Raw genomic sequence first — 23,678 nt, forward strand, 5'->3', positions numbered from 1 at the left:
TATGATCAGGTTTTTCAGATACTTATTGCGTGCAGCTGTCATATACGCTTGAGATTATTTAATTGCTAGAGAGAACATAATTGCCCTTGACATTTAATTAAAGTTAAGGAGATATGGGTGTACCAGAGAATTGCTTGGAGATGTATTTTTCAAAAATTTCATCTCAAAAAGAGACTCATCTTCCACTTAATATCTTTAATTGATTTACTGAGAAATACTAAATGTTAACTCCAAAAAATGTCTTTTGAAGAACAGGATAAAGAGAAAGGGGAGGAAATCTAGGCTGAAAGGGAAGTAAGCCTTAGGTCACCATGCCTATTTCAAAGGGAATGTTTCATCTTGATAATCACATGAAATGAAATGTACGACTGATTCAAGTGTCTTGAATAACCCTCCTAATGAGCAAAGAAAAATCATTTGCTATCAAGTGGTATATTATGAAAAAAAAACCTCTGCCATGGAAACTTTCAAAGAAAAGACATAAAATTGCCTCAGACTGTGTAGAAGGAAAGATGGGAAAGCAACTTCTCAAGCCATTTCTAGTGGGTATTAAGTCATATTTTAAATCACATTTAAAATCATCTTTAGAATGTCTTCCTAACAAAGATTTTTACTTTCTTAAATTTGAGTACTATGATTTTTTTTGGGGGGGAGTGGAGGAGGGTCAATTATTTTGGAAGGTGAAAATTTGTAGGTCAAAGTAAAACAGAAACTACACTAACTATAAGCCTTTGATTTGCTCCAGTTTGAAGACAAATAAAAATGAAATTTAGAGAACACACAAGCAAAGATTTCCAGTTTCAGTTACTGTTTCCATGGGGCAATTCTATTTCCTCTCCCTCACTGCCCTAGAGTCACATTTTCCTCGGGGCCTTCCCTATACAGAAATACATCATCGTTTCATGTGCTTAGTGGCATAAAATTTACATATTTTACATATGGCATATAGATTGTGCACCTTCTTATTAGTCATTTTTTGTATCAAAAAACATTTTTGGCTACTTTTATGGTGGTGTTTTTTAATTTTTATTTTATGTTGGAGTATAGTTGATTAACAATGTTGTGTTAGTTTCAGGTGTACAGCAAAGTGATTCAGTTATACATATACATGTACCTATTCTTTTTCAAATTCTTTTCCCATTTAGGTTATTGGAGAACACTGGGCAGAGCACAGGGAACTCTCCTCAATATGGTAGTGATTTTTTACAGTTTTCTCTCCTCCTGCCTGTGTGTGTGTGTGTGTGTGTGTGTGTGTGTGTGTGTGTGTGTGTGTGTATCTCCCCCATTCACCTTTACTGTTTCAAATACTCTAGAACAGAAAAGTTGAAAGGGGCAGGGGAGATAGACAAAGAAAGCCTGTGAGTGTCTTTCCGTCCATCAATAAGGCTAGCAGCCTCTGATACTCACTTCTAGGGCTTTAGCTCCTAGTTAAACCAAGATTTCATGTAAAACCAGGTTCCCCAAATCTTCCCTGAGTTTTAAAATGAATTTCTGACAAGGGATACAGAATCTGGACCAGCAGTTCACCATCAACCCTCCCGCAATTTCATAACCTACCACTTAAGCCTCCCATTTCATGAACGACTCCATCTCTCTCCCCCAGGCCTCAGTTTTCAGGCTCCCTTTTAGCCTGAAAGGTTATTTCATTTTGTAGGAACCCATGTCCAATTCATCTGGGGTGAGAATATTAAATGGAAGGAGTCTGCTTTCACTAGCAGCATTCTGTTTAAAGAAGATGTGCTTCCTCAGAGCCAGTAACAACATGCAAAGCCAAGAGTGTGCTGGGGCAGCAGCGCTGGGCTAAACAAAGGGTGGGGAGGAGGGAGGACACTGCAGAGCTGGTCTGATTTCAACAAAGTGGGGAATTAAGAGAAGTCACAGCCTGAGCGTTGCTGCAGGGGTGTGAGGCAGAGATGCTTAAAAGCGAGGTTGTGAACAGCCCACATAACAGAGAATTCATGTCAGGGACATTTCTCTTTGATCATTTTCGGTCAAGACGGGTGTTAAGGAGTAAACAAAGAGCACGAGAGAGGCGTGTTGGATTTCTATTGGATTCTAAAGTTAAACATTGCAAGTCGGAGTGTCCCAAAAAGCTTTAAAAATGGGACAGGAATGAAACTACTTTGAGCCAGCAGCTACTGCTGGAATGTACCGGGCAGCAGGGTGTTGGGCCATGATTTAGTTAAGCTTTTCTTTAAAGAATCACCATCTCTCCATAATGAGATCCAATGCTGACTATCTCACAGCTTTCCCTTTAGAGAAGCTTCCGGGCCTCTCCCCTAGCTATGATTCCAATCCACTCTACGTGCGATGGTAAAAATACCAACCAAAATCTAGTAGTCACCAGGGGAGACGAGCTATGGGAGAAGCTTCCAAAACACTGAGCCGCTGAATCTCAATGAATTACAGGAGTTGTTCGCAAGCTGTTCATTCAAGTTCAGCATGTACACCTAACTTAAGGAAAAATGCTAAACACCATTTCTATGGCTTGATCATGAATAATTTTCTGCCTTGGAATGAAGCAAGCACAGTACGGGGCTAAAACGGATATTTACATGGAAGGCAGGAGATGCAGGCTGGAGGTGGGAAACAGTGGTAGGAAGGAAAATCATGTCTAGAATCTGGTTTGAAATTCATTTTCTTACAAACGATAATATCCGAAGCTGTTTTAGGCTTTTTATTATTTTCCTAAAGTCTCTTCAGGTGTGTTCCTATGGACCACATTGTTGCTATGGAGAAAAGAGAGGCATGTTCGGGATCCAATTAGAAGAAATGATGTCAACTGATGACTCTGAGCAAGCGTCATCGTGATGGAGGAAGAGCTGTATTAAAAATGGGACACAGACATGGCTTCACTTGGGAGGGGTGTGGGGGAGTTTTGTGATAAAGAAATCTGGCCATGAGGTTAGAGAAGACCCAGAGAGATGAAGTGCTAGTCAGGGTACCATCAAAGACTTTACCTTGCCTATTTGATGGAACCCTATTAAGGGATGGCTCCATTAGGGACAAGGTTGTCTAAGGACAGGTATAAGCTTATGAGACAGAAGCAGTCAAGAACCCAAATTCCGCAGGAACCTATGACAAACTAAGGGCCCAGGCAGTGCTTCTGAACCTGCAACACAGAAATGTATTTCTGCTAGAGCTGGACCCATGTGTTCCCTTGTACCATCAGAGGATTATTTTCAAAGAACAGCCTTTCTCTCCTCTACATATTGGGTGAGGCAAATGAACAGAGATATTTTAAGTGCTTACTGTCTACAAGGAAAACAGTTTTTCTAGTCTAAGTCAGGGGAAAAGCTAGAAAAGTGGGTGGTAGCCTCCCCCATCAAACTGGAGGTAAAGAGGAATGGTTTCAAGTGTGTAATAAGGGTGATCTTTACAATACAAATATTTGCCCATGGGATAAGGATACAGGGACCAGATTGCATGCACATTAGAGAGTATGTAAATCAAGATGCTGCTGAGTTGAAATCATAGTCTCCCGAGAAGTGTGAAGATATGTGATAAAGCCACAAAGGATTGTGGGTTAGTTTTGTTCCCTTCATTTTCTTTCCCTTTTAACACAGGGAAGGAACATGCTGTGCAATGGGCTGTTTAACCACAGAACAGCTGAACTTTATAATGTTTCCTTTTAATTATAGCTTTCTTAACTCGGTTACAAGTGGGCTTCTGTTTCTGGAAGCTAAGGAGAGTCCAGCTCCGTAACATTGTAAGCAGTGGTGTCTTTGGAGGCACAAGAAAGTATCTGGCAGGTCCTTGTTGGCGGGGTCTGGACTTGGGAACGAAATCTTGCTCTCGACATGGTTTTTGTGAATTCATATCACGGTGGGAGGAAAAGAAATGCAGTTAAACAAGATTCGGGCAGATTTCGAAATATGGAAATGAGGAGACAATACTCTCAGGGGAAAAGGAATGCTGGAACACTATTTCTGCTGATTTAATGAGAATTCATTAGTTATAGTATTTGTAAGCTATAACTGTTAGGCCGGGAGGTGGTATTGTCTGTAACCATAAGTGTCTGTATAGGTGTCTATCCAGCTACAGTACACTGCTATGTTTCTTAAGTACTGAGAATCACTTTCCCTCTCTCTCCTCTATGTTAGCCTGGCCAGGGAAGATGTTTAGGTAAGGAGGAAGGGAAGAGACAGCAGAGAGTTTCAGTGGCCAAGGATAAACAAGCAAGAAAGCTTGAAAGTAAGAATGAAACATCTGAATATGATAAAGGAAACAATAGGTTTTTAGAGAAGGGGAAAGGTGTTGTCAGCAGGTTGAAAAAAATATGACTGTCTTAGATCAGAAAGGATTTTCAGGAGGGGGATTTTCTGGAAGGAGGACCATATCCATTCTGAGTGCAGCCAGCACCCGGGGAAAAGTTTGTAGTTTTGCCGTGAAATAAAGAGTTGACATTTTAATATGTTGGCTGGATGCGGGGATGGAAATAAAATCACGTTCTGTTTGAGCATCTGGCCCAGTAAGTTCAATTTTCAGGAGAAGCTTGACTAGATGTTACGAGATATACAGTGAAATCTGTGATGGAAGTATCTACACTAGAGGAACAACCCAGTAGGTCTTCATTAAGAGAAGTACTTGTGTACTAAAACTGAGAGGATTCTATAAAAAGAGTATAGATTTAGGAATAAAGATGGAGAAACATGAAAACGGATGCCATGTTTTTGATCATGATTCCTGGATATGGATTTGAAGCAGCCTAAAGGGACTCCTTCCAGTGAGGACTTTCATTTGTCAACTGCCTGTCTCTTCTTGGACCAGTCCTCATTTGGTCAAAGGTGCTGTGTTGCTCAGGCTGGGAATACAGTGGAAGGTCACACTGACTCTGGATGGGTCTCAGGAGGCATCAGTAATGTTAACACATGGGCTGCCTGGGGCATCTCCATCGGTCACCATTGTTTATTCCACTCACCGTGGATGGACAACAAAAGAAGCATTGGCAGAAGGAAGGAATCAGGAGGAAAAGACCTTGACCTTAAGGGTTAACATTGAAGCTAAGATAAACACAAATGAAAATGTACACTAGCACTAATAATTCTGGCATGGAATTCATGCAAGTAAGGTTACATGTAGCACCACTAGGCATGCTTACCTATACACACCATACACACACATGCAGGGATGCTGAGGAATTGCAAAAGTGACTGGATAACTGGGATCAGGTGGTTGGTCAGACTGAGCATCAGCAAAAGCTGTGCTTGCAAGATTTCTGACAAGAAGTGCAAACAAGGGCATCCTGGGGTGGGTGGGATGTGCTGCACGTCAGGAGGTTGCATGCATGCATCACACAGGGAGAGAAGCAGTGCTGTCAGGCTGTAGAGGTGCTTGCAAACTGGAGCGTCAGGGGAGGAGGGAGATGAAATGGTGGCTGATGGCAGAGGGCAACTCCTCTCACATCTCAGGACAGCATGGCAGGAGCCCTGCAGCCTGTTGGCTTTCCACTGTACTCTTCCTCAAGTTATTTAAAAGAAGTCATGATTGCACCAGGGACACATTGAGACTGAGATGCATCTTCTGTGACTGACTGAGGGTGGTTCTGAAGGAATCACCAAAGGTGACAGCACAGACAACCAGACGATGCATAGGTGTGACCCTCTGTTTCACAAAGAAAGAAGACACTGCACTGGATAATAACTTAATGACCTGAAAATGACTGAGAAGATACAGAAGCGGAGACATCTTTAATAGCGGAGACATCTTTAATGGATCAGAAGAGGTTCCATTTCAAATGCGTTAAGTGGAAATGAAGACGGAGTTGAAAGCTTGGGAATGAGGATGGTCATGTACAGGGATGGTGTGATTAATGCCCATTAAGTAAAACACAGATGTTCTACTGGCATTCCATAAAATGAAATAGGCAGAAAACAAGTCCTTTCTTTTGGGGAGTTCAGAGGACCCTCTACTGAAGTTTGATTGGGGGCCATGGGGCGTTCTTTTTCTGTGCTTCATTGAAACAGATGTGGAATGTTCTAAATGCTTTCCCCAGACCCAGCCATTCCTGGGAAGAGAGGCAGGTTCCTACCCATCCTATCCAAGCAGTGACATGTGGAAGGAAATGATTCCCCCAGACCAGCTCTCTAGATTCGCTGCCTTCCACGGAGAACCGTGGGAAGTCAGCTCCAGCTCGACGCAGTGTCAGATCCAGGGCTGACGCACGCTCTCTCCCCTCGTTTTGTTTCCTGGCCCTCAGCACTTATTTCCTCTCCACTGCCTCTCGCTGCCTGGTTGTGGAGGGCAGTGGTGCTGTTTTGCCCTCTCTTTTTGTAGCCTTGCGTGCTTGCTTGCTTTCTTTCAAGGAATTTAAAGGTTGGTTTCCAAGGTCTATCCTGCCTGCATCCATCTGCTTTCTGTATTCGGTTCTCACGGGAAGCTCTCCCTGGCTATATATCTAGGCTGCATTTCCTGCTCTTCCTATTGTGGACAGCAGCCAGGGACTCTCCTGGTGGGGCCTTCTGGTCTACGAATGGCACTCCTGCTGCAAAACCGAGGGGTTGGGATCTACTTGAATTTAATTTTCAATTGGAAAAGGCCCAGTTAAACCAACCTACAAAAAGATCAAAACAAAACAACAAAAAGCCCACATACCTCAAAACCAAAGAACAAAAAATTTTTTTAAGAAATCAAAACAACCTCCCACTCCTGCCCCAAATCCAAACCCATCAAACCTCAAACAAAGGAGTCACTGGATACGAGTAATGCAATAGCTGTTAGAGGCATGTATGAAATTTGTGGGCTGCACTTCAGCCTGTCACAGGCAGTTATGAAAGATGTAATTTAATTTGCTTAAAAAAAAAAACCCGTAAAAGGCAGATTGGATAGCTGTATTTTAGCAAATGTGTTTGCACTAAGGGTACCTTCTGTTGAACAGTTCTGCCCACAAGCTGTCTGTAGAATATAGAACATCTCTCGAGCATGCTTGCCACCTTGAAGCAGGGCAGTCGGGAGCAGAAAAAAAAAAAGAACAGAATGCAGAAAAAGGTGAAGAAAAAGAGAGAAATGAAGGACAGCAAGTCCAGTACCATCAATACATTTAGAAATGAGATTAGCCAAGTGCGACAATAGAATTTAAATGACACACAGAAAGACATTAAGATTGCAGTAAATAACGTACTATGGAAAATCCAGCCAGAGAGCACTTTCTGTTCAGCTTAGCTATAGAGTCAGAATGAAAGCACAGGTCGATTATTCATTTTACTGGCTCTTTTGCATTCCAGCACTATATATCTTTTAATCTTAGTGCTAATCGTTGTGTTTTTTGTTTGTTTGTTTTGTTAGTTGCTCTGAACAGTCAATGATTACATTGCCCAGTACTGCTCTGGAGGACTCGAACTTACCAACGATGTCAAACCACAGGGGGGTGTTAGCTGGCTGCACAGACACCACCCCTACAATCTCGGTGACTCTATCGCTTTCCATGACTGTAAAGTTATAAAATGGCTCATCGAAGGTCAACGGTACAGGTGAAGGAGGTGGTTTCTTAATCCATTCAATGTGGAGGCGGGCCGTGGAGGACTTCTGAGGGCGCCCATTGTCCACTGCCTTTATCTACTCACACACGGAGAGAACAGAAAACTGTCTTAGAGCCCAGATCCTGGTGGAAGTCTCGATCTGTCACTCATATGTTGTTGGGCTGAGAGTCCTTCCTTATCACAGGGCCAGCAAGGGGAAGAAGACAATGGAGATCTGGAGAGAATGGGCTCAGGAATTGGGGAAAACAACTTGGTCACGTAGGGGGCCCACACCACATTTGCCAGAAGGTGATTTGAATCACTGCCAAGCTTGCAGATGTGGAAAACTTGAAAAATAAATGGTGCACTTACAAATTTTAGTGTTTTACGGACACGAATGATAGTTACATGAGTAGCAAGAGCTAATTTGATTCCTTATACCTCTGGTGGTAGTGTTGGAAAGGGAACAAAGTGCATCACATAGACACATAGAATTGTCACATAGGATTCCAGGAGGATAATGGGAGGGGGCGTGGGAAAGGCATCAGCCTTGCAAAATTCGTCTCAGAGGCCCTTCAGTTACGCTAACTCTGAAGAGGTGAAAGAGACCTCTCTTGGTGGAAACATGGGCTCCTCTAGCCAGTGGGGTAAGGAAGAGGGTGTTAATGACTCTTCTTTATGGTCTGATATAAGGACTGAGTAAAGCATGTTTCCTTGCTCAGATATGCAGGGTTAACAGCTGTGGTGTCCTGGATTTAAATGTGTGTGTTGGGTGGGGTGGGGGGGAATGAAGTTAAGTCCGACAAGCAGACATCAATGACAGAAATTTAAAAATCAAAATAAAAAATGGATTAAAAAATATTACATCAATAAAAACATTTTTAGGTGCAGAGCTAATAGCTATAGCCTTTAAAAACAGTGACAACTCATAGCTCCCTAATGCTATGTTCATGGAGGAACACCCTGCCCCAGAAAATTCCTGTGAGATGAAGGATGCTTGAAGGTAGATGTCTTAGGTAGGGTTTCCTAGGAGCAGAGTCTGAGATAGGGATTTGTGTACAAATGGTTTCAGGAGGAAGTGTTCTCAGGAGAAAGGGAGTGAAGAAAGCAGGATGGACGGGGAAGATGCTAAGCAAGGGTGTGGTCTCAGTTGAAGTCTAACTTCAGCCTGATCCCAAAGGGAGCGCTGAATAATTGTATCAAAGTGTTGGATCCACCTGGAGGCAAGGAGGTTGGACTTTTATATCTGGTGTCAGTTAGTAGTTATTGGCTGTGGGCTGCTGGGCTGGGGTAGGAGTGTGGAACCTCTTGGGCCAAAAAGTTCAGCCAAGGATGACCCTCTGGAGAAGGGGGCAGCTGTGAGCCCTTAGCAGCCAACACTCACAACAGTTGGGGGATGTCCGCACCAGCCTGATAATAGGGATCTGGACAGGGTACCAACAGTATCCACTGCAATCCATCCAGTCCTCAAAGATTCCCATCGGCAAGTCTCACACAACTGCAACAGCACATATTACATGAGAGCTGCTAATGGTAGAAACAGGGCTGTTTTTTATTATTATTGTTATTTTCTTTTCTCTGCCCACTCTTCTGGATACATTACTGAGCAGGGAAAGGAATCCAAGTCCAGACCATAGGAGTAACAAAGATAAATAAATGCACTCTGACTATCCTTTAAAATAATAAAGGCTTGACCATTCACAGTGGACAAGGCTGAAGACTAAGAGAAGGATGGAAGATGGTGCTAACTCTTGACAGTTGTTGAGACCCTGGGAAGTGCCCATCACCTGTGAGGCTGAGCAGTCCCCCTTTGGGCATAGGCATTACAAGTCTGAAGTGGTTAGGGATGGGGAGTGCAGGCTGGCACCTTAGGTATGGGAGTTTAAGCCTCTATTTGAGATGGTGCTCATGTTTGTTTTTATTTTTAATTTTCTAACAATGAAAAATTTAGTCATTTTTTACTTAAGTTTCTTCACTTTTTACAGAATGAGCCTAGCTATGATTTGTGTCTCACAATTTATACAGCTAAATTCATGTTCTAACCCATTGTCAACAATTACAAGAGTTGTTTTCTTTGGGAGATTTTCAGGACATAATGAGTGGTGGGAAGGTTATGTCACTCTGCTATTCCCCTCCCCTCAGTTTACATCTATGCTCAGTACCTTGAAGTGATCTGGGGCCACAGGAAGTGTAATTGAGTAAATGATGGAGCAGGCTGTGTACTGGGAATAGGGAGTTTGGCTGATAGGACACAACCAAAGGAAATGGCCTCACTAAGAATATCACTGAAACAGAAAGTAGCCTTCCACTGTTGTGTGGCTGCACTTTTTACCCCAGAGATTTTTTGCTTAAAAAATATACATGACTAAGAAAATAACTTCCTCCCCCGCATTAATGTTATTGAGGTTCAGAAAAATCTTACCGTTAGAATGTCATAACTCCCTGCTGTAAATTGCTTTCTGGAAGAAACCATGCCAGTCTTAGGGTCAATGAAGAACTTTCCATCATCATTCCCATCCACGATACTGTAGGAAATTTCTGCGTTGGGGCCCTCATCTCTATCAAATGCAAAAGCCCTATAAATGGGTTCTCCTCTCTTCTTCCGGTCACGTTCTGGCAGCTTGATCTGGTAGACCTTCTCTGGGAACTGGGGCTTGTTGTCATTTTCATCCAAAACCTGAACCACCACCCAAATGGTTGACTGTTTTGGAGAGAAACCACCATCTGTCACAGTTACCTGAGTTTTGAAAGAGAAAGCATTTTACAGTTAGAAAAGAGAAAAACGTTTTTCGCCACTCTTTCCCCTGCCACCCCATGAAAGGTCTATTCTGTGCCTTAGGGCATCTCAACTTCTCTTATTCCTGTAGCTCATGTCAAATGCATAACTCTTCATAGTTCATCCATAAAAGCAGGGAAGGCCCTAAATCCAGTCATGGAAATCATTGCTGAAAGGGCAGGAAGGAGGCAAGGCTCTTATTGTGGTGTGGAGCGGAGAGGGAGAAGAAATAGGATTGACTTTATGAAATGTGTCAGGTTATATAGCCGTAGTAGACTTAAAATATGCTCCCCTCAACAGACACAAAAAACAATATAACCTTTATTATAGGTTAACCCATGGGTATTTCATCTAATTCTTGGGAACTGCTATCAGCATTCGAATTCCTTCAGTATTCATGTTCCTTTCTTTCTTTTCCATCTTCCTGTAAAATTTGTGATTTTTACATTGTCGCCGAACAAAAGGAAAACTCTGATGTATACTTCACAATTTTGATGGCTGGTTGTAAGCACCTTTGACAGTTAAAATATGTTTTTAACAGTCACAAAATAATTTTTTTCCTCTGTGGGAAGTGGGGGGGATGGCCAACCCCTTTCCATATCTGAGATGCTATTCTTATGCGTGTCTGTGAAAATTGACAGAAGAGAGAAAAGAAGAATATGTAGATAAGGAATTTGCATGGTAGATGTAAAATGTCTTTGAGTCTTAGTGTGAATAATCTTCTTCTTGGTCATAGTGATGATAATTATTATCATATTAATACTTAATATGCAGATGGGGCCATATAAGCACTCTTCCATGTACTATCTCATTCATTTTCCAAAAACACTCTCCTCAGTAAGTGGGGCAGTTTTGTTTACTCGCATTTTGCAGGTGAGAAAACAGAGGCTTGAGGTCTCATTGTTATTAAGCCTAAAGTCAGGTATTGAACTTTTAGCAATTCTTGATATTGTGTTTAACCACAAAACCTAGAGGAACCTCTACTCAATCTTTAAATCATTACCTTGAATAAGACAGCTTATTACCTCAAAATACATATCTGGAGGCTGGAAGGAACATAAAGATGCACTCAGCATCAATAGGAGAAAAACAACAGTAAATTACAGCCTCTGGTCATCCAGTTTTCCACCTAATGAAGCAACCTGACAGGAAAAATGAGGGGAAAAAAAGGCCCAAAATGTGGAAAAACAAATTTATGGCTTTTTACAAAATGGAACTGCAATCTAGTTAGGTTTCTTTTACAAGCAGCTTAGGAGAATGGATTTAATAGACTTCAGATGAATTTTCATAGGAGTTCTTGCTTTCTTTTAAAAATCCATCACTCTGATACCAAAACCAGACAAAGATACAACAAAAAAATAAAATTACAGACCAATCTCACTGATGAATATAGATGCAAAAATGCTCAACAAAATACTAGCAAACAGAATCCAACAACACATTAAAGGATCATACAGCATGATCAAGTGGGATTTATCCCAGGGATGCAAGGATTCTTCAATATACGCAAATCAATCAATGTGCTACACCATATTAACAAATTGAAGAATAAAAACCATATGATCATCTCAATAGATGCAGAAAAAGCTTTTGACAAAATTCAACACCATTTATGATAAAAACTCTCCAGAAAGTGGGCGTAGAGGGAACCTACCTCAACATAATAAAGGCCATATACGACAAACTCAAAGCAAACATCATTCTCAATGGTGAAAAACTGAAAGCATTGCCTCTAAGATCAGGAACAAGACAAGGATGTCCACTCTCGCCACTATTATTCAACATAGTTTTGGAAGTCTTAACCATGGCAATCAGAGAAGAAAAAGAAATAAAAGGAACACAAATTGGAAAAGAAGTAAAACTGTCACTGTCTGCAGATGACCTGATACTATACATAGAGAATCCTAAAGATGCCACCAGAAAACTACTAGAGGTAATCAATGAATTTGGTAAAGCCGCAGGATACAAAATTAATGCACAGAAATCTCTTGCATTCCTATACACTAACAACGAAAGATCAGAAAAAGAAATTAAGGAAACAATCCCATTCACCACTTCAACAAAAAGAATTAAATACCTAGGAATAAACCTACCTAAGGAGGTAAAAGACCTGTACTCAGAAAACTATAAGACACTGATGAAAGAAATCAAAGATGACACAAACAGATGGAGAGATAAACCATGTTCTTGGATTAGAAGAATCAATATTGTGAAAATGACTACACCACCCAAAGCAATCTACAGATTCAGTGCAATCCCTATCAAATTACCAATGGCATTTTTTACAGAACTAGAACAAAAAGTCTTAAAATGTGTATGGAGACACAAAAGACCCCGAATAGCCAAAACAATCTTGAGGGGAAAAAAAACAGAGCTGGAGGAATCAGACTCCCTGACTTTAGACTATACTACAAAGCTACAGTAATCAAGACAATATGATACTGGCACAAAAAACAGAAATATAGATCAATGGAACAGGAGAGAAAGCCCAGAGATAAACCCACACACCTATGGTCAACTAATCTATGACAAAGGAGGCAAGGATACACAGTGGAGAGAAGACAGTCTGTTCAATAAGTAGTGCTGGGAAAACTGGACAGCTACATGTAAAAGAATGAAATTATAACACTCCCTAACACCATATACAAAAATAAACTCAAAATGGATTAAAGACTAAACGTAAGACTGGACACTACAGAACTCTTAGAGGAAAACATAGGAAGAACACTCTTTGACATAAATCACAGCAAGACCTTTTTTGACCCACCTCATATAGTAATGGAAATAAAAACAAAAATAAACAAATGGGACCTAATGAAACTTAAAAGCTTTTGCACAGCAAAGGAAACTATAAATGAGATGTAAAGAAAACCCTCAGAATGGGAGAAAATATTTGCAAACAAATCAACGGACAAAGGATTAATCTCCAAAATATATAAACAGCTCATGTAACTCAATATTAAAAAACAAACAACCCAATCAAAAAATGGGCAGAAGACCTAAATAGACATTTCTCCAAAGAAGACATACAGATGGCCAAGAAGCACATGAAAAGCTGCTCAACATCACTAATTATTAGAGAAATGCAAATCAAAACTACCATGAGGTATCACCTCACATGGGTTAGAATGGGCATCATAAGAAAATCTACAAACAACAAATGCTGGAGAGGGTGTGGAGAAAAGGGAACCCTCTTGCACTGTTGGTGGGAATGTAAATTGATACAGCCACTATGGAGAACAGTATGGAGGTTCCTTAAAAAACTAAAAATAGAATTATCATATGAACCAGCAATCCCACTACTGGGCATATACCCTGAGAAAACCATAGTTCAAAAAGACACATGCGTGCTTCCCTGGTGGCACAGTGGTTGAGAGTCTGCCTGCTGATGCAGGGGACACGGGTTCGTGTCCCGGTCCGGTAAGATTCCACATGCCGCAGAGCGGCTGGGCCCGTGAGCCATGGCCACTGAGCCTGTGCGTCCGGTGCCTGTGCTCCGCAATGGGAGAGGCCACGACAGTGAGAGGCCTGTGTACAGGAAAAAAAAAAAACAGACACATGCACCCCAGTGTTCATTTCAGCACTATTTACAATAGCCAGGTCATGGAAGCAACCTACATGTCCATCGACAGACAAATGGATAAAGAAGATGTGGTACATAAATAAAATGGAACATTACTCAACCATAAAAAGGAATGAAATTGGGTCATTTGTAGAGACGTGGATGGACCCAGACTGTCATACAGAGTGAAGTAAGTCAGAAAGAGAAAAACAAATATCGCATATTAACGCATATATGTGGAATCTAGAAAAATGGTACAGATGAACCGGTTTTTAGGGCAGAAATAGAGACACAGATGTAGAGAACAAATGCATGGACAGCAAGGGGGGAAAGTGTGTGTGGGGGGGGGATGAACTGGGAGATTGGGATTGACATATATACACTAATATGTATGAAATAGATAACTAATAAGAACCTTCTGTGTAAAAAAAAGAAAAATCCATCTAGTTTCCTTCCAAGGTTATTTTCCCAATTGGTTTGTTATGTTTTACAAAAGAAACACGTCAGGCCATTAGGTGCCAAGGCTGGATTTTGACTCTTGAGCTAATTCTTGGACATGGTAATTTCTGGAGAGGCATGTTTTACTGCTGCTGCTGAACTAAAATGTTATACTCCCAGGTGAGCTGTGTTGACCAAAACATGTTGATTTCTTGGCTGCTCAACTCCTCTGCCTCTCTTTACTGCTTGAACGGCTCCTTTTCCAAATCCAGACAACTCTCGCTGTCTTTACCGTGCACAAAATCACCTCCTCATTGCTTGTCAACAAACTCCCTGCAGTGGGCTCCGAGGTGGAGCCCTGGGGCTGCCTCAGGGCCAGGTGGCTGCCAAGGAACAGAGAGGCCCTCCTGGCTGCAGTTCACTGCTCACCTGAGGATTCTGCTGCTATAAAGGTGCTTCCTTTCAGGGTTGACCTGGATTTAAAAACCCAGGTCCTCGAGGTATCTGCTTATAGGCAGGGAAGGGTGGCAGCTGCAGAGGCTCATGAAGCAGCCTCCGTGCATGAGATGGGAAGCAGGCACACCTACATCACCGCCTCACCCTGGGTACCAGCTCTCGTGCTCCCTCAGGCCACGTGGGCATCCTTCAGGTGCTCCAACACAGTGTCTTCCATCTCAGGGCATTTGCACATGCCGTCCTCTCCCCCTCCCTTCACTGGATCTTGCCTACTCATCCTTTGGATCTAGCTGAAATGCCATTTCCTCAGAGACGCCTCCTTGACCTCATAGACCAAGTGACGGCCCCCCACTCTCTCCACCTCCTGAATTATGTACTCTTAATTCACCCTATAGTTTTCTTTTGCAACACTTACGGTTGTGGAAATTAATTAAATACATGGTTCTCCACCAAGCTGATAGGCTGCATAAGGGCAAAAACAGATTTTGCCTTTTTGTTCACTGCTCTCACCTTTGTGTTAAGCCGTGCTCCATGTTTACTTATTTAATAAATTAGACACTAACTCAGGTCCTATTTGGACAAGATCTTTAGCCAAAGCTGTCTCACCTTGTAAAGTCTTCGTAGATCATTCAAGGCCCTTTATGAAGTCACCCCAAGCTGCCTCTCCACCCATAACGCCTCCATTTCCTTACCCAAGGCTTTAACTACCACCTGTTTGCTGATCATTCCCCGATATGCACTCTTGTGTCTAAACCACGTTCCCTACCTCCAAGCCAATGCGTTCAACTATTTCCCAGGAATATTCTCTGTGGACCTCTCACATGCACCCCAACCCCCCAAAAGTCACAGAGAAATCATTATCCTCAAACCTCCTCCTTTTTCCATTTGTGTCGTCTCAGTGATGACCACCCCCTCACATTCACTCACACACTGGTCTGCACCAGAATCCTGGACATCCATCTAGTGTCCCTGTTCTAACTATCCCCATCTGAGCAAATGTGAAGGCCAGCAGGCATCTCTCACGTGCACCCCTCACGCCAACCTCTTCTGCCATACTGCCCCGGGACAGGCCTCATTTGCATCTTGCTTGGACTCCCACAGGGGCCTCCTGGTCTCCCTGCCTCTAGCCTTCACCTTTGTTGTAAGGCGTTATTTCTTCCTCAAAAATCTGATCATGTCACTGACCTGCACAGCATTTTTTCAGGGGCTCCTTGAGGCTGAGGATCTGGCCTGCCTTGATTCTCAACATGTGCTACCTGCCCCTTTCCACCCTCCATGCTCAGCTACACGGTGAGCCTGGGGGGTCCTGAGTATGCCATGCTCTTACACCTCCATTCCTCTGCATAACTGTTTGTTTACATAGAAGGCTTTGTTTTGGGAATACGCCTGACTCATTCCAGAAGCTTGAATTCAAACACTCCTTCTGCGAAGCCATTCCTGCTTCCTGCAGACTGCTGTGGACGCCCTCACCTTGTTCCCACTCCACTATGTGCATAGTTCCAGGATGCTAATTATCATCTTACAATTTATGTGTCTGTTTGCTTGTTGGTCTGCGCTCAATCCTTCCAGACCATGAGCAACTTGAGGTCAGGGACCATCTCATTCCTTGCTCTGTTCTGACACCTGGGACAGTTCTAAGTGCCAAATACATGTTGTTGAGTGAAACTGAGAATTAATCTACCCCAAACTCTTCCCTATGATAATAAATGGAGAGAACATTCAGACAGTGAAGGGTCTCTGCTTCTTTACCTGTAGGAAATGAAGAGACTGATAACGTAAGATCTCCCAAGTGCTTTATGATTCTCTGAATGGGGGTCAGGTAGAGGTAGGCACAATTTTAACTGTGCACTCTGGGGTTCATACCCATCTTGCGTCACTGAGGACATTGCCGATCCCATGATTACTCATAACGATTTCTAGCTACTTCCAAAACTGTGCTTGCCACTGTGGACACTTGTCTACAGTTTACTCAAATGATCTATTTGTGTGTTGGCTCCTTCAGGACACTGTGAGCCACTCGAAGGTAGGAACCTTGTTTTCCTCATCTCTTTCCTGGAAACTAGTGTACTCTTGATAAACGTTTGCTGAACTGAACTAACTCAAAGTCTTAAGGTCTGTTATCATTCCTCTAGACCCACTCATGTCTCCAGCCATGTTGGTACCTGGAATATTAATTGTTGGCAATTCCGTCAGCTCCTCAGACTTCACACTTCATGCTGCCCTAGACCTCAGCCCATCACGTGGAATTAGCCTATATGGAAGGAGGAATAGCACTGGAGACCTAAGCCAAACTGAGATGAATCCCCGTTATCTCCTCCTCTGCATCATTTTTCATTAATGATGCAAGGAATTAGCCATTGTTTAGAAACTATCCATGTGTCCTCTCACTCTGCTACCCTAACCTAGATTTTCTGTTCTCATCATTGATCAATAGCCAGTGGCTTGGCAATTAATCAAAGTTCTGAAAGATTAATTTCTTTAGTTATTTACAGCTAACAAAAGGAACCAGAAATAACACAGTACCCCTGAAAGGACAGCACAGCCCGTTTCAATTTTCTATGATACCCTTGTTGTCTGTGAATACCAGGCAGAGCCAGAAGGCAATCAGCATGGCCCAATGCGTTATGATGACAAAATTCCAAAGAGGAACCTGTTGTTAAGTCTATCCATGGAAGATGCAAGAGCTTTATAGGACCAAAAATGCGTGAACGTTGAGAATTCTGGAGTTATGGCAGCTGTTGGAAGGCCATGTTTCTCAATCATTGAAACTGCCTGATGTATTTATTTTAGTTTTACCTCTCCATGTAGTAGAATATAAGTACATAAGCTGCCTGAGAGCCGAGACCTTGTGTTTCGTCCACTGCCTTGTCCCCAGTGATTACAAGAGTGTCTGAGAATATATTCAATGTTTCTAAGATGAAGAGTTCAATTCTGTCATTCTCTTCAGCCCTTAATTTACCAAAAATGGCTATTTCCAGGCCACTAACCACTGGACTGCCAGGGAATTCCCCTATATTTAAAATGATAAACCTCTCTTCAGGAATTACATATCTCCCCCCCGCTCCACTTTATATTTGCCTTTGACACTTTATATCATCTGATATATTACATACACTTCACATATAAGCTTGTTTATTGTATGTCTCCCTCTTTAAGAATATGAGCTCCGTATATGCATGGATTTTCATCTCTTTTGTTCACAGATATTTCCTGAGCATCTACAACAGTGGATGTAATAAGCATTCAATAAATATTTGTTAAATGAATTAATAAAATATTCATCCAGTGCCTTCTTGGTACAAAACTCTTTTCTAGGCAAATTGGGACATCAACCAACCAACCAACCAACCAACCAGCGAGCATGGATTCCTATCAAATTCACCCCTCCCCCATGCCCCAAATCCTCTGCAATGTTCCCGACCTGCAATCATCTGGCCTTAATTTAGATATTTTCAATAAGAAGAACTAATCCCTTATGAAGCAGTCCACTTGCTGTTTGATAGGTTCAATCTTCCCAAAGTTCTTCTTCTTATTGAACCTGTTTCTATCTACCTATTCTTAGCCTCGAGTGATTGTAGCTTCCTATAGACTACTTTTACTCTTTGTAACTCTACAGAAAAACTCAAATTCCTCTCCCACATTGTCCCAGGTATCTACTGCTGAGTAACCCCAAATTAGGTGGCTTAAGATAACCATAATCTTTTTATTAACTCTCCTTGTTCTAGGGGTTGAATGGAGCAGTTCTTGTGTGGAATCTTTCATGCAATTCAAGTCATAGGTATCTGGGCCTGTGGTCATCAAACAAGTCTTTTGGTTGATGGTGGCCACCGGCTGGGACCTCAGCTGGGGCTGAGGTCAACGGGCCCAATATCTACAAGTAGCCTCTTTGTGTGGCCTGTGCTTCCTCACAGCATGGTGGCTGGGTTCTGAGCAAAAGCCCTAAAGGACAGGAAGTGGCAGGTGCCAGTTTCTTAAGGCTTGAACCAGAAACTGGCACAGCATCACTTGATCCACATTCTGTTGGCCAGCAGTCCCAGAGTCCAGATTCAAGAGGTGGGGTCATAAACCCCACCTCTAGATGAGAAGAGGATCAAGTAATTTGGGAGCTATATTTTAAAACTACCATACTCATAAAGCCTTAAGGATATTTGAGAATCCACACCCCAGACTGAAAAAATTCTAATTCATATAATGTTCTCTCAGGTCATTCATTATGTATAATGAATTGCTATTCATTATACCGGTTGCCTCTGTCAGGATGTTTTCTTATATACCAGCTTCCTTCTTAAAATACGATGGCCAGGACAAAACAATAGTATATCAACCTTACTCAGACTTGTGTAAATTGCTGTAGTCTTAGAGACAATCTCAAGTCCATTTATTCAGCTCATGACTCTACTTATATTGAGTGGCAGTCCTGTCACACAGCTCTGTGACATGATTGAATTAAACCATTTAGGTCTTTTTCTTATGAGAAGCACTAAACTATAAGTGTGTGGTTTCCTTCTGAAGGCCAAAGTACAGGATTTTACATTCATTCCTATTCAGTTTCATCTTACTGGAGGTTTTGGCTCCCTATCTTAGGTTACTGGGATAATCCTAACGATGACAGGAAGCAGGTATCAAAAGCTTACTAGGGGGCTTCCCTGGTGGCGCAGTGGTTGAGAGTCTGCCTGCCGATGCTAGGGGACGCGGGTTCGTGCCCCGGTCCGGGAAGATCCCACATGCCGCGGAGCGGCTGGGCCCGTGAGCCATGGCCACTGAGCCTGCGCATCCGGAGCCTGTGCTCCGTAACAGGAGAGGCCGCGGCAGTGAGAGGCCCGCGTACTGCAAAGTTCAAACAATCTCATGAGATAGGTACTACTATTACAAGCCATTTGATAGACAAAGCAACTCAATTTATGGACTTGTCCAAGGTCACACTGCCCATCGTGGCAAGGCCTTGATTTATTCCTAGCTGCTTGATTTTAAACCACGGATCAGCACACTACAGGCCAAATCTATCTGGACACTTGTTGTTGTAAATAAAGTTTTATTGGGTTGCAGCCAGACTCATTCATACCATCTATGAACATGTTATCTATGACTGTTTTCCTGCTTTAAAGGTGTAGTTGAGTACTTGAAGTAGAGATTGTATGGGCCACAGAGCCTAAAATATTTGTTATTTGGTTCTTTACAGAAAAGTTTGCCACGATCTCTCTTCTAAACCTTGTGTTCCGCTGCCTCTTTGGTTACACGGATATCACTGACTGCATGTCTGCTTTGCTCAGTCCTCTGTGTGATCGTTTACATTAGCACGATTTTTCACAGGAACCCTGGAGACGCTGCCATTTCTATTCTACAGCTGGAGACAATAAGACCCAGAAGCGATGTAACTTTTGCAAGGCCATTCAGCCAGTAAGTGACGGGACGCGGGTTTGCACCCCAGTCAGCTTGGCGTCCCAGCTCCTGCTCTTTTCCCTATCCTGAGCAGCCCATCCCGTGTAGAAGCATCTGTTAACCATCTGTTTAAAATTCCCTCCCCAAGTGTGGCTTTGGATCAGCATCAAGCTCGTAGCTGTGCTTCTAGAGTCAAGCTTTTCCCTCCTTTGATAATTGCGATCATCTTCGTCTCCTGCCTTGTGGCACCCTTCCTGTTCTCAATTGCTGAAAGACTGCCGCCAGGTCATGGGTCATGGCTACAACTTCTTTCAGCTCTCCAAGACTTATTTCGTGCAGCTGCACCTTCTCTTACTATTTTGTTACACGTCTACACCTTCAGCTCCCTCTTACAGAATTCGCCACGCCCCTCGCCCTGATAAAGGCAGTGGGAGGAGGGAGGGTGAAACTGAGTGGTCCCCAGTGGCCATTTCTGTTATCTCTTACTCATCAGGCACTTAGTGTTTACTCTGTGCACTTACTCTTCTAAGTCCTTAATAAATATTAACTCATTTATCCTTATATCAGTCCCAGGGGGAAGGTGGGATAATTATCCCCACACGGCAGATCAGAAAGAGGTTTAGTGGGACCTCCCTGGAGGTCCAGTGGTTAAGACTTCGCCTTCCAATGCAGGGGGTGCGGGTTCGGTCCCTGGTCGGGAAGCTAAGATCCCACATGCCTCGCAGCCAAAATGACAAAATATAAAACAGAAGCAACATTGTAACAAATTCAATAAAGACTTTAAAAATGGTCCACATCAAAGAAAAAGAAAAAAAAAAGAGGCTTAGAAAGTAAAGTGGATTCAACCTGGGCCAGGGTCTGTGCCCCTAACCACCACCCCATGCTCTCTCTCAGCTAAATGCTCATCCCAACTCCTTCCTGTGAACACGGTTGGAACATGCCCTTTCATTGGCCTCGGCACCATCGTTTCAGCTTTGAGCAAAGCTGGCAAGTCTATGGCATGTGGGCCTTGGCGGCTCCTATCTGGCAGCTGTACCCTGAGGCCACAGTAGGCATCAACAGTTCACTCTTCACACCGCAGGTGGGATGTGGCCTCACACATCTAGGATGAAATCATCCAGAGTGCTGTTACTACCGACCCATCTGCCACGGTCTAGGCTGAACACGCCCCAAATCCCAAATATCTCACCCTCCCGACTTGGCTGCCACATACCTTCTGCCCATCTGGCAATACCCTTTCTTCTTCCGAAGTACTCTGTGCCCTTTTTCTGAGTCTCCTGATTGGTCTGAGCTATTTCAGCACCTGATACTTTTCTAAAGCAGAAGACAAAGCTTAGAGGAGTGTTATTTTTACCTCCCCCCGTTTCATTATCAAAAGTCTAAAGACCTGGCTAATAGATTCTGTGCAAGGAAGAACTCTAAAGATAAAGCCAATTAAACTAAGGCAGAGCTTCCAACCACATGAGGCAAGTCAGTGTCAGATGTGCTGCAATATTTGATCCTCCTAACTCTTGAGTAGATGCCTGTGACCTCTTACAGCTGGATCTCTAACTGGGGCTGGCCTTTCCCTTTACCTAAAGGTATCATACAAATGTTATCATCTTCTACGTGCACCATAAAGGGAAAATGGTTAGGAAGCCCTGTAATAAATTACAAATAATGTCACCCTTCTCTTGGATCTGATTATATTCTAACACAATATGCCTGGAGGTCACTGGATTCAAAGGACACTCTCTCCATGGGTAGGATTTTAGATGCTGGTGCCGCTGACAGTTAATTCTGGTGAGGATGCCTATCTACTTTCACCAAGGGCCAGTGTGGATAGCACAGTTTTTACCGCTTACCTGTGCTTGGGTGTCTCCATTTACGGTCACCACACAGGTAGGCAAATGGATGAAAGGACCACTGTTGAGTATTTTCTTATCCCTGCCATGCGCCATATGTATTGCAGAACCTCAGGGTAGGAGAAAGTCTCTTTCCTTACCTCTATTATATTCAGGAAAGCACAGTCACTAGACGTTAAGAGAATTCAATAGTACGTGGAGTTTAGACCCCATTCTGCCTCAATCTGCTCACTTTACAGATGAGGAAATGGGTGTAGACCAATGAGCTTCTTAACCCAACATCATATTACTGGCAATAACCTCAATCTTTCCAAGAGATTAGTTCCACAATTTCAAGCTGCCCTTTGAGTTTCAAATGAGGCATACATTCATAAATTCCCAGATATAAATATCTGTGCGATTTCAATATGGCAGAGGCTTTAATTTAGGTATTTTTCAAAATGCTAGACTCTTGAAACAATAACAGAAATGTGTTTAGAGTAGAGTAAAACATTTTTATCTTCAAAATGTTTCCCAAACATTAAATCTTTAATCCACCCAAGATAGCAGAGGAGAGGTTGAAAACAACTTTATCTCCTCCTCACAAGTGAAGCAACAGAGAATGACCTTCTCAAATAATAATCAGGGGCTGATACCAAGGCAGGGGGTGGAATTCAGGCCTGTGTGCCTATGGGTTCAGACTCCTGCATTGCTGGGAAGACAAGTGCTTCCTGCCATTTCTAGAAAGGAAACTATGAGCAAACAGTAAATTAGAGGGTAGGTTTCAAAGGAGGAGCCACTCTTTTTTTGTTTGTTTTTTTGGTGGTACGCGGGCCTCTCACTGTTGTGGCCTCTCCCGTTGCGGAGCACAGGCTCCGGATGCGCAGGCTCAGCGGCCATGGCTCACAGGCCCAGCCGCTCCGCGGCATGTGGGATCCTCCTGGACCGGGGCACGAACCCGTGTCCCCTGCATCGGCAGGCGGACTCTCAACCACTGTGCCACCAGGGAAGCCCTAGGAGCCACTCTTGAAGATAAACTTTCTGAAACCCCCAGTATCACTCATATTTTCCATGGAGGAGGAAAAGAAATAAAAAACCAGCCATAAACTATCTGCCTTTAGATTTATTACATGTAATTCCTCTTATTTGACCTATAATTTGGCATTAAGAAACCATGTGGGGATGGGAAGGTATCCTGGTCCCTTCCCACGCTGCATTCCCTATCCCATGTTGCTATCTATTAGGTACAGTTGAGGGACATACTCTCAGGTATTTCGGGAGATGTATATTTACTAGGTTGAATACATTTAGAGAACGGTTTGTTTTATAAGGGAAGAGTCTCTATCTGAAATTTTTAAAAAGGAAGGGATGAGGAATGAAAGGAAAGAAAGGAGGGAGGGGAGGAAGAGATGAGAGGAAGGAAAAGAAAAGGAGGAAGAAAACATTAAAGTATGCGGTGAAGTAGGGAAGGAAAGAAGGGGAGGAAGGAAATAAGGAAGGCAGGTAGGTAGGTAAGATTTAAGAAGAGGTGAATCTGGATGGAATAGAGCAGTTTTCTGAAGAGAATAGGAGAAAGCCATCGACAAAGTCATGGAAACGAGAAAATTCATTCACTTGGATAAAGAAGATACAGTGTATATATACAAAATGGAATATTACTCAGCCACAAAAAAGAATGAAATGTTGCCATTTGCAGCAACATGGATGGACCTAGAGATTATCACACTAAGTGAAGTTAGTCAAAGACAAATATCATATGATATCACTTATATGTGGAATCTAAAAAA

The 23,678-nt window shown here is 42.7% G+C and overlaps 1 protein-coding gene across 1 annotated transcript in view; it reads right to left on the bottom strand.

The window, feature by feature from the left end:
• Nucleotides 1–23,678, bottom strand: part of FAT3 (FAT atypical cadherin 3) — a gene marked incomplete at its 3' end in the record, with an annotated part of 623,227 nt that overhangs the window by 137,643 nt on the left and 461,906 nt on the right. Inside the window, exons 5-7 of the mRNA XM_082661246.1 lie at nucleotides 9,880–10,194; nucleotides 7,344–7,554; nucleotides 6,864–6,932 (exon numbers count right to left, since the gene is read on the bottom strand). Of these exons, the coding sequence (XP_082517372.1) occupies nucleotides 6,864–6,932; nucleotides 7,344–7,554; nucleotides 9,880–10,194 (595 nt within the window). The remainder of the gene's footprint in view (nucleotides 1–6,863; nucleotides 6,933–7,343; nucleotides 7,555–9,879; nucleotides 10,195–23,678) is intronic.

Source organism: Grampus griseus (assembly GCF_964374135.1).
Source record: "Grampus griseus genome assembly, chromosome: 8".
Classification (NCBI taxonomy): domain Eukaryota; kingdom Metazoa; phylum Chordata; class Mammalia; order Artiodactyla; family Delphinidae; genus Grampus; species Grampus griseus.